Source organism: Toxotes jaculatrix, chromosome 9, assembly GCF_017976425.1.
Source record: "Toxotes jaculatrix isolate fToxJac2 chromosome 9, fToxJac2.pri, whole genome shotgun sequence".
NCBI lineage: Eukaryota > Metazoa > Chordata > Actinopteri > Toxotidae > Toxotes > Toxotes jaculatrix.
Window position 1 is genome coordinate 3,047,635 of NC_054402.1, and position 14,285 is coordinate 3,061,919.

The 14,285-nt window shown below is 43.3% G+C and overlaps 2 protein-coding genes across 7 annotated transcripts; one reads left to right on the forward strand and one right to left on the reverse strand.

Moving 5' to 3' along the window:
* mmp23bb (matrix metallopeptidase 23bb) lies at nt 1–9,438 on the forward strand. Of its 6 annotated transcripts, none has more exons than XM_041045562.1 (10): nt 1–97; nt 2,424–2,505; nt 2,645–2,712; nt 4,289–4,413; nt 5,180–5,319; nt 5,435–5,602; nt 5,811–5,975; nt 6,200–6,310; nt 6,545–6,671; nt 7,093–9,438. In XM_041045562.1, the coding sequence occupies exons 3-10, from the start codon at nt 2,668–2,670 to the stop codon at nt 7,283–7,285; spliced, it is 1,074 nt and encodes a 357-aa protein (XP_040901496.1). In that variant the 5' UTR covers nt 1–97; nt 2,424–2,505; nt 2,645–2,667; the 3' UTR covers nt 7,286–9,438. The 6 variants fall into 6 exon arrangements, 5 of the variants coding, with proteins under 5 accessions (XP_040901496.1, XP_040901497.1, XP_040901495.1 ...); XR_005894546.1 differs by lacking the exon at nt 1–97 and having other exon boundaries at nt 2,088–2,505; nt 7,093–7,344; nt 7,508–9,438; XM_041045561.1 differs by lacking the exon at nt 1–97 and having other exon boundaries at nt 2,088–2,505.
* A 1,995-nt stretch (nt 9,439–11,433) lies between these two features.
* LOC121187867 (stress-associated endoplasmic reticulum protein 1-like) lies at nt 11,434–14,114 on the reverse strand. The gene is made up of 3 exons (XM_041047357.1): nt 13,916–14,114; nt 13,176–13,248; nt 11,434–12,114 (listed from the first exon to the last, which is right to left on the reverse strand). Exons 1-3 carry the CDS (start codon nt 13,997–13,999, stop codon nt 12,074–12,076), a joined length of 198 nt encoding a protein of 65 aa, XP_040903291.1. The 5' UTR covers nt 14,000–14,114; the 3' UTR covers nt 11,434–12,073.
* Between the last annotated feature and the right edge of the window lie 171 nt (nt 14,115–14,285).

Consider the following 14,285-nt stretch of genomic DNA (forward strand, 5'->3'; position numbering starts at 1 on the left):
GCTGCTCATCGCCACTGCTGCTTTCCAAGGGGTCCTAGCTGCAGGGGTGTCCAGGTGTGGACCCATCAAAACAAAAACCAGAGCAACAACCTTTCAGGTATGGGTGGAGTGGGGTGAAGTAATGCACAGATTGTGGTCTCAGATGGTTCTGGTGTCAGATGGTTCTGGTCTAAGACGGCTCTGGTCTCAGATGGATCTGGTGTCAGATCTCTGTCAACATATCGATCTGAAGCGTTGGTGCCAGAGAGTCAACAGAGAGTCAGCGTGAGGTCAGAGCATTGTTGCAGTGCATGATGGGAGTCTGCCAGGCGGTTCAGCTGCCAATGTTCGGAACGCTTCCAACTCACAAAGCAGCTTTAATGAGTGGCTGCTGCTTAACATGCAGCATCTGATGACTCCCTGCGAAAGATGCCACCGCAGGCAGTTTGTCAGGGTGAAGGTGACCGAGCTGGACGGAGACGCTGAGTGTGGGCGGACAGATAAACAAGACACACAATACAGACAATACACACAATGTAAACAAAGGGGGGGGGGGGGGGTTATTTCATTTTTCAGATTAGTTCAGTCTGTGAAATAATCTCCATCAGCAGTTCCCACTGTTTTGTCTTCCTGTTGTTTGACTGGACAAATAATTTAAAGCTGCGCTAATTAACATTTTATATCTGCTGTGGGTCCAGTGGGACACAGGCCAAACCCACAAGTCAATTCCACATCAGTGTAGCACAAAATGCGACTGAATGTCCACAAACTGTGAGTGTTTGTGTCCATCAGAGGTGGAGGACGTACTCACATACTTCACTGCAGTAAAAGTTCTGACACCACACAGTAAAAAGAAAAAACCCCTGTGACTGTCACTCTGTGTTGTAGCTGATTTTTAACGTTTCATATAGAAATGATTCTGATTTTCAGTATGGACGAATCTGCCGATCATTTCCTTGATCGATTGTTTGATTGATTTTGAGGTTTTCTTGAGAAAATAGTGAGAAATGTAGTTTAACTCATTGTAACATGAATCAAATGAAAGTGATTCATCATCCAGGTCTAACGAAGAATATTATTAGGTATTAAATGTCAGAGAACCGATGATGGAGCCTTGGGGAGCTCCACATGTCATCCTGGTCCCCTCTGATGAAATGGCATCAGAACCTTTTAAGTCCTGCAGGACTGTTTTTGAGCGTCTGTGCTGGTAAGAGTATCTGGACATGACGACAGATGAAAGCTCAGGAAATTCACTAAGAAAGGCTTTGTTCTGATTTGGTGGTTTCCGGTGGAGTGGGGTCTGACCAGTTTGGAGGCATGCTGGGTTCAGACTTACAGCTGGAGAAACACAGAAGATGGTACAGCAGCAAAGGCTTTACTGATGGTATAGTTACTGATCGCAGAGACAAACACCAGACATGTAGGCGAAACAACGAGGACAACGTTTCATTAAATTACGGTTCAAAACTGGACAGAATGTCAGTTTATGACGGAGCCTCTGGTCGACAAACACAACGCTGTCACATGCACAGAGCAAGAAAAAGTCAGGTCTGTTTTCAGTTTTCTGTTCCAACCAACACGAAGAGTCTGGAGTCCAGGATTAACTATGTGACTGAAAATGTAGAAAACACCAATATAAACAACCAGTGACAAAAACAGACGGACGGAGTAAGACCACACTACAGCACTGACAGAGACTCCAGAGATCCTCCGGGTTCCTCGGGTTCTCGTCCGCTGACTTTCACCGTCAGGAGGCTGATGGTCGACAGTCTGCTGCAGCGGCGGCTGTTTGGACAGATGCTCTGAGAAGAGACAAGACAAACGCTGCACATCTGGAGTACTGCTGGTGGGAAAACACCTCAGGGTGGCCCTACCTGTGGCCCTGAACCCCGAGGGCCTCCGGAGGCCTCCGGAGGCAACAACAAGGACCAGGTCTGAGTGTTTATTTATCTGCTGCTCTGATCCAGGCATACAGCTCCTACACAGAGGAAAATAAGAATAAAATGAAACGTGTAATTAAAAAGAACAAAAGTATGATCATCAAAAAAGTGCGACCATTAAAAATGTTGGAACAGAACCAGATTTCTCACATGCAGAGGTCAGACAGCTTCTGTACATCTGCAGGAAAAGGGTTAAACTCCACATTTATCGTCTCTGTGTAAATGGACACCACCACCACACACACCTGACCCCGCCCCCCCGGACCAGCCCCACTGCAGCAGCGAGCGCACTGTCCGGGAAGTTCCCTCAGTTTGTTCCAGAGCCGAGCAGGAGGAACCCGGTCCAGACCCAGATCGACCCGAGTTATCAGATCCTGACACAGAAGGACAGGGAGGCTGAGAGGATACCAGAGGAGAAAGGAGGAGACAGACGGGACTTATCCGGGACGGGTCGGGTCTTGTGTGGTTCGGATCTTTTCCTCTCTTTTTTTTTTTCTCGTGCAGATCCGGACGCGCGGCGGATTTACGCGTCTCCGAGTCGGTCCTCCTGATCCAAGAAGACCCTGAGGAAACCTGAGACCTCTGCGTAAGTCTTTGGAAACCTTTCCTTTGGAGACGTGTCTCTTCTCAGGACGCGCCCACTGGCAGCCTCATTGATTGACAGACTGATTGACTGATTGATTGACAGGCTGATTAACATGCGGGTCATGTGTCGGACCTTGTAGGATCTCTGAGTCCAGTTCCCATCATGGCCCCTCTTCAGCTGCTGACGGTGGTGATGGTGATGATGAAGGTGAGCTGCTGGGAGGCCGCAGGACAGTGAACTGAGACCCTGTCCATCACCGTGTCCTCTGTCTCTGGTTGATTTGTTTAAATCATCAGTTCTTTAATGAAGTTCTGAATGAATCAGGACAGTTAAACCTGTGTTTCCAAGTTTTCTCTCAGATTAATAAGTGATCTTTGATATCCATCGTCAGCTGAAAAAGAAAAAGATTCTCAAAGTCACAGTCAGTGCAGCAATGAAAGACAAAAACAAAGGAGGCCACACAAAGAAAACTCAGCTCAGTTTAATTCAGAAAACAGTGAAAGGTGCTGAAATCATGTCCAGTCCCAGATGATGTGTTCACGTCTGAGAGGCTAAAACCAGAAAGTTTGATCATTAAATAGTTGCTGATTAATTTTTTATCATTTAGATCAGAGGTGTCCAAACTGTTCCACAAAGGGCCGTGTGGCTGCAGGTTTTTGTTCCAACCAATGAAGAGCACAGAGTTTGACCAGTCAACTTTCTGAAGACTGAGATCAGTTGATTAAATGAGTGAAGTCTGGTGTGCTGCTGCTTGGTTGGAACAAAAACCTGCAGCCACACGGCCCTTTGTGGAACAGTTTGGACACCCCTGATTTAGATGATAATATACAAATACACAAAGTTTTATTCCAGTTCACAGGGAAGGTTCTGTGCAATGGGTGTGAAAAACACCAGTAACGTTCAAATAAATCCAGTGAAACCAGTGTGGAGGTAAAACTGAAACCAAAGTGTGTGACCAAAGTGTCATCAGAGCATGTTTGTGTCAGCATTTAAATGTGGTACTACACATGATGTGTGCACACCTTTACAAACACACAGCATGATGTTGTTTGGAGGAAAAAAAGGCAATAAAAGATGAGAAATAATAGGATAGATTATTATGAGAATTATACAAAAAGGAAGAGGTGAAAACTGAACGGGGACCTCACATCCTGGACAGTGGACTGTCAGAGAGACAGTTTCTGTGTCAGAGTGAAGAGTGTTGTAGTTTTGGTTGGATGGAGGAACAGAGGAGGTTCACAGTACAGTTCACATGTGGGTGACAGATATCTGGGTGGGGGTGGGGGTGGGGGTGGGGGGGGGGGGGGTGAGGATGGGGGGCTCAAAGGGGAAACACACGAAAGAGAGAAAGAAAGAAGGAAGCATTTCACATCTGTATGGAATCAGTCTGCTGCCACGTCTCTCCACAGATCCACCACAAACAACCTAACCCCTAACCCTCCTAATCCTGGCCTTCCTACACTTGATCTAACATTGACCTTTAACCCTCCTACCCCAGATCTAACCCTGAACTCTAACCCTGACCCTCCTACCCCAGATCTAACCCTGAACTCTAACCCTGACCCTGACCATCCTACACCAAAGCTGTGACCAGTCACCTCCAGAGAGCTGAACTTTGGCGTCCTACCTGTAGACAGACTACTCAGGTTTTCTCATTCACTTTAGTGCACTCAGAGTTTGGTCACAGCAGCATCTGGTGGACATTAGTGGAACTGCAGCTCAGGTTGAGGGGGTGGGGGGCAGCTGATGGGTTAATGACTCAGGTTGTTTTGTGTGGTTTCAGATGTGTGGCAGCAACAGAGTGACAGAAACACTCACTGACCGCTTGGTTCACAGAGGAACAAGAAACCGACGCTACGCCATCAACCCTCTGGGGCACAGGTGGACTCACCACAACATCACATACAGGTAGAGGGACGGGGTTAAACCCTCATTTCTAACAACACAGATTTATAAACTCAGTGAGGTCAGATAAATTCGGTGCAGTAAAAAAGAACTAAAAACTACAGCTCCCATGAAGCTCTCTGGTGGGAAATGTTCACCATAGGCTGCCCTCCACAGCTGGATTTTTTTTTTTTTACTGATGTCAATGGACTGTTGAATCAGAATACGAAGGTTCCAGCTTCACTTCAGCTCAGTGTAAAGTCTCAGCCTGTGCACAGCTACAAATACCTGCAGTGTCACAGTGTCACAGAAATGAACTGCAGCAGAAATCAGCGGCATCAAACGGCATCAGGTGTTTGGAGGCGGATGTTAAGGTGGGATGCTCAGTAACGTGGGTGGCATTAATCACTGAACCTCTCTATTCTGCTCAGCGCCTGATCCGTCCGACAGGTGTCTCCAGGTTTTATCTTTTTGTTTTTAATGTAAAGTAAATCTAAGACTCAGTGAGCCCTGCTGGTGAATCGAACTGATTACGCTCAGTGGTTGGACTGAATGCTCTCTGATTGGCCAGTCTGTCTTTTATGGTTAGGTTTTATTACCGTGAATTGTGCCCGCCATGATCTACAAGCTCTACCAATCAAACACCTGAGATGAGAGATCATCTGTCATTCTCTGAAGAGGAGGAAGAGCTTTGCTCATCCTGAGAGGCACCACTCAGGGCAATAAAACCCACCAAACACCAATTAGGGCTCATTTACCATCATCCTCTCTGTGTTTGTCTTCATCTCAGGATCACCAAGTTTCCCAACACTCTGAATGTGGAGGACACCAGGAAGGCCATCAGCATCGCCTTCACCAAGTGGAGTGACGTGTCCCCGCTGACCTTCACCGAGGTTACCGATGGCAACACCACAGCTGACATCACCATCGGTACGAGCAGGAGACGAGAGGGGAGCGGAGGAATGCTTTTGTTCCTGACTTCCACAGAGAGCTAAGGTCACTGATGTGGTTTTATACATCTGAAAACACTGTTTATGTGTGTTAGGTTTCTACACCTTTAACCACACAGACTGCTGGTCGTCTCCTCTGCACCCATGCTTCGACGGTCTGAACGGTGAGTTGGCTCACGCTTTTCTGCCGCCACGAGGAGAAATCCACTTTGACAACCACGAGTTCTGGATCCTTGGCAAGTCCAGGTTCAGCTGGAAACAAGGTAGGAGTAGTGGGAGTGCTACAAGCAGCAATGGCAGAACAAGCAGTAGTTGTAGTGAATAATACTGAAAATACAGACGTGCCGTAAGTGTTGCAACCAGAGAATCACTACGATTGAAGTATTACAGAATATCATCAGCATATAGCTGACATCATAATATCAGACTAGTGTTTGTCGTCATGTGGACTGACTGAGTGTGATTCTGCAGGAGTGTGGCTGAACGATCTGGTCCAGGTTGCGGCTCATGAAATCGGTCATGCTCTTGGCCTGTGGCACTCCAGAGACCCTCAGGCCCTGATGCACCCCAATGCCACCTACACCGGACAGAGGAACATCGCTCAGGACGACGTCTGGGGCATCCAGAGACTCTACGGTAACCTTCAACACACGACACGAGCACGGCTTCTCATGTAGGATCACCAATGTTGAGTTCAGATACTGAACAGCTCTGATGAGCTGTGACCAGAGTCCTGCTGCAGGATAAAGATTTGAATGCAGGACTTTGCATTCAGCATATACAACTGCTTTCACTGGTGAACATGATCAGAATTCTTCCAACGCTGCACGGTTGGTAGTTGTTGACCTGTTTGTCGGCAGGTTGTTTGGATAAGAAGCGAGTCTGTGATCCCTGGGCTCGACTTGGCTTCTGTGAGCGGAGGAAGACCTTCATGAAAAAGAACTGTCCTCAGCGCTGTGACCTATGCTATGGTGAGTCCATGTTAGAACTCTGACATCTGGCTTACTAAGAAGCTCCTTTACTGTCAGAAACTAAATGCAGGGTTGATGTTGGATAGTCGAGTCAGGTCAGTGATGTTTTTGCTCTCTGTGCTGCTGCAGTCTGGACGATCAAACAGAAACCTGATTCTCTCTGAGGTTTGTCCGTTTGTCGAACCATCTCTGGTATGAAACTCATTTCCTGTTTGCATCTCATTGCCGCCGCAGAGCCTCTGGAAGCGGTTACCACACCAACGCCACCTCCAGCCAATGTCAAGATCAAGATGGTGCCCCGAGGGAAGGTGGTGGGTTTCCGCTGTGGAACCAAAAACCCCCGTTCTCCGCCCAAAGTCAGGTCATTTGATCAATAATGAATCCTGAGGTCACGAGCAACTGAAACATGAAGACTGGCTGAGTCAGTGAGGAATAAAGAATGAATGGATGAATGAATATGCAGTCAGACACCAAAGAATGATACTGTGAGACTGCCAGTAAAATCATAAAGAAAAATGTTATTTATTTCTAAACTAAAAGATAAATAACACAAAGCTAAACTTAAAGTTTCAAACATTTTTTAATTGTTGACCTTGGAAAAAGCAATTCTCAACATAATCTCCAACTCACTTGTTATTTCCCAAGCTTTCAACTAGATCTCATGCTCTTCCTCGGCTGATGGAGTTACTCATTTGTCATGGAGATGGTTTAGTTGTCTAGATCATGGGATCAGACTTCATGTTGATGACTGACATTCATCATCTGTTTGCTTTTTCCTGCAGCTGGTACAAAGACGGCGAGCAGATCCTGACCTCCATCCCCGGCTACATTGTCATGAAGGACCGAGACCTTCGCATCGTTGCCAACGAGTTCAATGAGGGTGTTTACACCTGTCGCATCCATCGACGAGGGGACATCGTTTCTGCCAACTCCTGGGCCATACGACTGAAGCCAGAGCAGCCGTCCAACAGCTGAGGACACTGACAGAAATGGAGTGACGGAGGACAAAACAGCAAATAATGTGATGAAAAGAGGTACTGTTTTTTTTATATTTGTGGGACAACAGGACTTGTCGGCAACGCTCACGTGCAGAAGATCAGATGTTCAGTATTTGTGTTTGTCCATATTTTCAAAGGACACAGTTTTCTATGTGTTTGGATCTTTTTCCAGATATTCCTGATGGTTTGTTCACCACAGGTACTCAAGAAGACTAATGGGTCCAAGCTGGACACGATTCAACTTTTGCCTAAATACATCACTATGAAAACAAACTTTGAAATGGCTTCATTAAAGAGCTCTGGAGACAGATTATACATTTGTGGCAGGTCTGCAGTCCTGGCATGGCGTCGTGTCCCTGTCATCATCTCAGCAGGATGACAAGTCGTTGTAAACTCTTAGCATTTAGCAAAAATGTCACAAATTCATACTACTCCTGGAAGCATGTCATGTCCTTGTCATCATCTCAGCCTTCATAATCCTGCTGACTTTATAACTATATACAGTTGTGTGCAAAGGTTTTTTGCACCTCTGGGCAAATTGTTCTCAAAAATCAACAAAATATGTAATTTTCTCATAATCCTCCTCATGGGATGAGATGTCCTCATAATCCTGTAGAATGTCATGTACCTGGAGTACTCATTGCATTATGTCATGTCCTCATAATCATCTCCATTGACCCTCATGTCCTCATAATCCTGTAGGACTTGAACTTTTCTTCCTCACAGCATAATGCCATGTACCAGTAATGTTCCTGTACTCATCCCAACATGACCTCTTCATAAACATCTTTTCCAGACATCCTTGTAACCTCCTGACAGGATTTCACGTACCTCAGGTACCTGTCGTACTCGTAGCATGATGTCATGTTTCCATAACCATCTCAGCTGAACTTCTGGTCCTCATAATCTCTTAGAGCGCCCTCTACCTTTTACCTGCCCAGCATGATGTCATATACCAGTAATAGATATGACATCATTTAACTCCCAGTGTGACGTGATGTCCTCGTGAACATCTTGTGAAGAGATGATGTCCTCATAACCCTCCTGACGGGATGTCATGTAAATATAATCCAGTACACAGTACACCACAAAGAAAAAAACAAACAAAAAAATGGAAATTTAGTTTGTTTTCTATAAAATTTAGATGTTTGATATGGATCAGTGCAGACATCATGACGTAGTCTGTAGGGAAGATATTTTAATCTGATTGTTACATCCGTACCACTTAAATACATAAGATTAATTAGGTGTTTAGCAAATGATGTAACACCCCTGTGACCTTTGACCTTTAACTGCTTCGAGTCCCGGTGACACTACTGATCAAACTTTGACTTTTTCCCTCTAAATAACCAAACTCCAGGAGCAGTTGTGGGCTGTTCATGGGGTAATTTGGTGTAGTGGCCACAGTGGGTAATGCAGATCATGTAACTGACCATATGCAATTATTACAAAGACAATTATTACAAAGAACACACCGAAGTGACTTTTTGTTTTATTAGAATCTGTTAGGCCTAAAAAAATATTTTAAAAAAGTCTCAAAGAGCAGTAGATTATTTTCTGAGCTCGTGTCAGACACCTTAATTTGAATTGTAGTATTGGCAATAACAGACTCGTGTCAGATCTGATATGTGATTTCCTGACAGATTCTGAACAGAAACAAACTGCTCAGGATCTAATGTGGAATGGTTTCTTCTTCTACCTGTGATTATTAGTTTGACTGTCAGGAGCTGATGGACCAACTCTGTGACCTTCTGTTTACACATGTGGAGTAAATTTTTTTGTTATTGTGAGAAAACATGAAGCAGTACAAAGTGATATGTTTGGGATCTGATAGCTGGTTATATTTTGGATTCAGCTCCAGGTTGACAAACTACCTGGATTCAGCTAAAGTCTAATGGATTTCTTATTGAATCTTTTCTTTTTCTTTCTTTATTTTTTTTTAAGCAAAAATGAAATCATTCAGGTAACAACTCCTCACTTTTTAGCCAAAGCTGAGCCAGTAACAGTTTCTAATGCTTCATCATCCATCTGAATACAAGTGTGGTTGGATTTCTCAGTGTTCATGTTCAGTTTCAGACCTGCAGTTTATTAACATAAGCATCTTCCACTCGTTACCATCTGCAAATGTTGTTGAAAAAAGAAAGGGAAGAATTTAAAAAACATTTTTTGATTGAATGTTGAACATTATCCCGTTTTACATACTTGTCCGGTATTAGACTTTAGTTTTACCCATAGCTGTGTTTTTCATCTTGTTGTTTTTTACTTGTCTTGAGTTTTGTGATACAAATAAAAACTGTTTTCTAAATCCTGTGACTGAGGAAATTCTGTTTTCTGTCATATTTTCACATATATGAAATTAACTGCATAGAAATTATAATTTGCTGCTAGTAGTTCAGCAACAGCAAATTTACTATCAGTGTTAAAGGTTAAAAACCGTTTGCCTGTTAACTTAGTAATTATTACATTACATTGATTGAAAACTATTTCCTATACAGTGTTTCTCTATTTAACAGTCCTTTCACACAATTTATTAATCTAAGCACACAGATTAACACTCCAGTATTTACCTTTGCCATATGGAGAAATTGTTCAATTACATTTTTAAATATAATTTCTCAATGATATTTAAAAATGTAATTACATATATATATATATATAAAATATCACAAAGATTAAAAATATTTAAAAAAAAAAGAGGATTATGTTTGCTCCACAGATACTCCACTGGTTACAGTAAAATTCTAAATTAAGCACAACAGACTGAGCTGTCTGTTTGAGAAGAGCTTCAGACATGATCTTGAAAACACTGATGTTTATGAAATCTTCTTCCAGAGGAAGACAGACGGAAACAAAAGCCTCCAAACAAAGAGTTGTCTGGTTTTAACCCTCTCTGACCCAGATCTGCTGTTTTCTGTCTGACTGCATCTCTGATTTGGGTCAAAGTGGCTCTGTCCACACAGGGACACCAAACTGAAAGAAGTTTGAGGTTTTATAAATCGGTTTCTGGATTTCCACAGCATACAAAAAAAGTTCAAACTAAATGATTTGAAAAGAATTTGAGAACATTTACTGAAAAAAAATTGTTGTGGTTGTTTTTCTCATCAATATTGTACAAGGACATTAATCATAGTAATGAAACCACTGCTGGTGTGTGATGTTTTATCAGAACAGCTGATAGTTGAATCAGTAGAAAAAAAGCAGTAATCAGGTTTTAACAGGTTGTTTTTAGTTCAGGCTCAGTCTTTCTTCTCTTCATTGCTCAAAATGTTTGTGGAAGGATTGAGCATTTTTACCAAGTTTCTTTACTTCACATGTGATTAGTCATTGTTTTCTATTGGCTGTGATGGTTTATTTGTAAACATTAGTTCTTAGAGATAAGACTTAATTTCTTCAAAACTAATTAAACTCTGTACTTTGTTTAGTTTCAGCATTTGAAAGCTGGGATGAGAAGGTGACGTTTCCTCTGAGCTGTGATCAGACGTGTTGACAGACAGGTGCGTTACCTCAACACCGACACCTGGGCTGATGTGAGGCAGTGATGCATCGTGGGATACCCAATTAAGGTGGAAGGAAGGAAGGTGCCTCAGTGTGGATGTATTGAACTGTGTGCTGACACTTACTCCCCCCACATACACACATTCTCAGATCTGTCTCTACTGGTATCTGCTGAGTTTCTATCCAAACAGCTCCATCATGTGGCAAAACAGAGCAACTGCACCAACAGTTTCCCTGCTAACTAATGTGTGAAGAGTGTGCACGGTTTGTTCACTTATCTCCTCGTTTTCCGTTAGAAAATGCAGGGCTGAGCAGACCAGACCAGACCAGCTGGTGGCAGACGAGTTAACTCTGAGCTCACTGACCCGTGAATTCGGCAGAAAGTGAAAGCAGAAAAAGAGTGACGTGGATCTTCTTCTCCTCCAAACAAGATTTTTATTTACAGGCAGAGGGCTGTTAGTACCAACCTCAGACATGCTCCTCACTGATTGGACAAAGCTCTGCTCAGCCATGTTGAGTGGCGGTATGTATTTGTCTCAATTCACGGTTTCGAATTTCAAACGCGTAAAACTATGTGACTAAGACCCAGACAGTAGCATTTATTTTCAGACATCAAGCAAACACAGCATCCAATGTTCAAAATGAAACTTTATTCTGTGAACATGATTGTTCAGGTGAAGCTGCACACAGTGCAGACACACCTCCATACCTTCTGATTCAAAAGACCTTCATCTCATTTCATCTCATGTCCACTGAGGAGGAGGAGGAGGAGGACAGGCTCCTCATACAAGTAGAAAACGTAAAGATTCTTTTGTTTTGGTCTAGGATAAACACTGGTACAGTTTATAGGAATATATTGGACTGTGATCACCCCACCCCCACCCCCTTGTGTTGTACTGATAAGGTGTAAGCGTGGGGGGCAGGGTTAAGGGTAAACAGAGAAAGGCACATGTATGGGTTGTTTACAGGCAGGAGAAACACTGTGAGAAGGTCAGCAACACGTTAAATCAACACAGATAATGGAATAAAAGCAGGTTTTCAGGGGGGCGGGGCTTGGTTAGGGGGTGGGCGGGCACAGGGCTAGATTTCAGGGATTGGATGTTCCTGTGCAGGAATGACTGCAAGCGGCGGTCAGAGTTCAGGAATGTTTTGGTGGGTTCAGTCTGGGGGTGGGAACGCAACAGTCTGATGATGCTGCTGTTGGCAGCTCCTTCATCATCATCTTCAGCTGCTCACTGTTGTGGTCGCGCCCTCTGCTGGTAACATCACTCTACATGCCCATCCTGATGCTCTGGATGATCTGGAAAATAGCTGCAGAGAAATACAAACGCATATAGTATGTAATCCTGTTCGTCTGTGCATCTGTTTAATTCCCCTTATTTTGACGTAGCATGCTAACAAACATTAGCATTATCTTTACTAATGTCTTGCAATTGATCTATTGAGCAACAGTAAAATTATTTGTGACCTCATTATTGACCTTTGACCCTTTTTGAGGGAAGGAATCAGGAACTGGAACCACAAAAGTTTAGAAATTAAAATACACATTCAGGTTATCAGACGTCCTCTACTTGAACAGCAGCTGTGTCAGCAGAACTCAGCGACGACTGTTGGACTTTGATCTAAGTCACGTCTGAGCATGCTCAGTACACCCCATTTTATCTTTAAGCTCTGCCCAAACACACACACACGCGCGCCTAACCTGCCAGGTGTCTTTATTGATTTTTCTGTCAGAAGTCACAGTGACACTCAGAGAGCACAGTGTCATTTGTACTGTGAGAGAGGCCCCTCCCCTTTCGACCAGGGGGCGGGTCCAGTCTGATGACCTAATGTCTAAAGGGGCTGTTATTGATGATTATTATTAAACAGCTGCTGTTTCTTTCTTTTGATCTTTGTATTCAGGAACAACAAAAAAATTAGAATAATTAATTAATGAAACACAAACTATTTGAAAATATATACAAATCAATTTACACAACAAATGTGTATATAAAAAAACAACTGATCTGACAACCTTTAAATGAAGGATTTCTTCAGTCTAAAGATGATGATAATAATAATAATATAGAACATTTAGAGTATTCTTTAAATATTTAGATATTCTGGTTTTGCGAATCTCTGCTCTGCTCTGCTCAAGAAACTTGATAATTTTAAATAATTAACCCAGAACCCTCAAATCAAAGCAGAAAGAACAAACGAATATAAACGAGAAGTGATTCAGCCACTTTGATTTTTCTATGAATTTGAAGAGAAATTCAGCAACAAAGATGGAGTGTGTGGTTGTTGTGGCTGGGTGTGCATTTTTTGGGTGGACGTGTGTTGATGTATGTCAAAGAAGGAAGAGGAGGAGGAAGAGGAGGAAGGGGACTCACCTGATCCACAGACGACGAAGATGAAGAGAGCGAGCAGCCAGGGACCCACACCTTTGTCCTCGCCCATATTCCTCTGAAAACACACAGATTAATTACAAAATACAGTCAGTTTGTGTGATTAAATGAATGTATGAATCCTTTTTCATCCTTATGTACACAGAAGCACGTTTGTCCAGTTGTGATGTTGTCTGCTGGCCAGTAGGTAAACTGAGTGAACAGTCAGTGAGTACTGCAATCAAATCAAATCAAACTCATTGATCTCCTGGTGAAAGGATCAGCTGATTATTGACTTATTAATCATTTCATTTAATTGTAATCAACAGCTGAATGAAGGTAATCCTTAGTTTCAGCTCTGTACTGATCCATATGGTAACTGAGTCTGTCCTCGGTCCCACACACTAACTTAATTAATCTAAACATAAAACAGTTTAACAATCAATTAATCAGGCTTAATCGATAATAATGACTATTAATGACGATTAACTTAAAGTTTGAAGATAACTGGATATTTAAAACCGAACAAACGAAGAAGGAAAGATTAAAAGTCACTTCCTTTTTTCATCAGTCTGAGCCTGGGTGTAAACTTTGCTGGACTGGGTCTAGCTGCTGTTTCAGGATCCAAGTGGTCCTGGGTCAGATAAAACCTGCTGAGTGTGTTAAACAGCGGATGTTTTCGGTCATTTTAACCGGTTTTCTCCCGGTGAATGAGCCGAGGCTGGGGCAGCCGTTGTTAAACTCACCGTTGACCTGGTCACATTTCCTCGCTGAGTGATGTTCTTGCTGTGTTTCTCGTTTGCCATACGGATCCTCTGCTTGGCCACCATCTTGTCTTCTTCTGTTTCGGTTGGTTTTTATTCGTTTGTCGTTTGTTTTTCGGACTTTGTTTCGGTCTCTCTCCTCTTTCCTCGGGACACGGACGGACTGGGAAATTCTCTAACTTGTCTACGTACTCAAAAACCAGGAGCCCCGCCCCAGGCCCCGCCCCCCGCCCCCCGCAGGTACCGCACACTGCTTCATAAAGTTGGTGCCTGACAAAATAAGACTTCCTCTCCGCTCTTTCAAAATTAAATCCACGGCGACCTCTTGACGTCAGACCCCTTCTCTTTTCAC

Bases quoted from the DNA above. Each gene is read 5' to 3' on its own strand.
- mmp23bb (XM_041045562.1), top strand. From the start codon at position 2,668: ATGGCCCCTCTTCAGCTGCTGACGGTGGTGATGGTGATGATGAAG. The intron at 5,320-5,434 runs GTACGAGCAGGA...TATGTGTGTTAG, and splicing joins CACAGCTGACATCACCATCG to GTTTCTACACCTTTAACCAC. The intron at 6,672-7,092 runs GTCATTTGATCA...TTTTTCCTGCAG, and splicing joins CGTTCTCCGCCCAAAGTCAG to CTGGTACAAAGACGGCGAGC.
- LOC121187867 (XM_041047357.1), bottom strand. From the start codon at position 13,999: ATGGTGGCCAAGCAGAGGATCCGTATGGCAAACGAGAAACACAGCAAG. The intron at 13,249-13,915 runs GTGAGTTTAACA...GTGTGTTTTCAG, and splicing joins GAAATGTGACCAGGTCAACG to AGGAATATGGGCGAGGACAA. The intron at 12,115-13,175 runs GTGAGTCCCCTT...ATTTCTCTGCAG, and splicing joins CTTCGTCGTCTGTGGATCAG to CTATTTTCCAGATCATCCAG.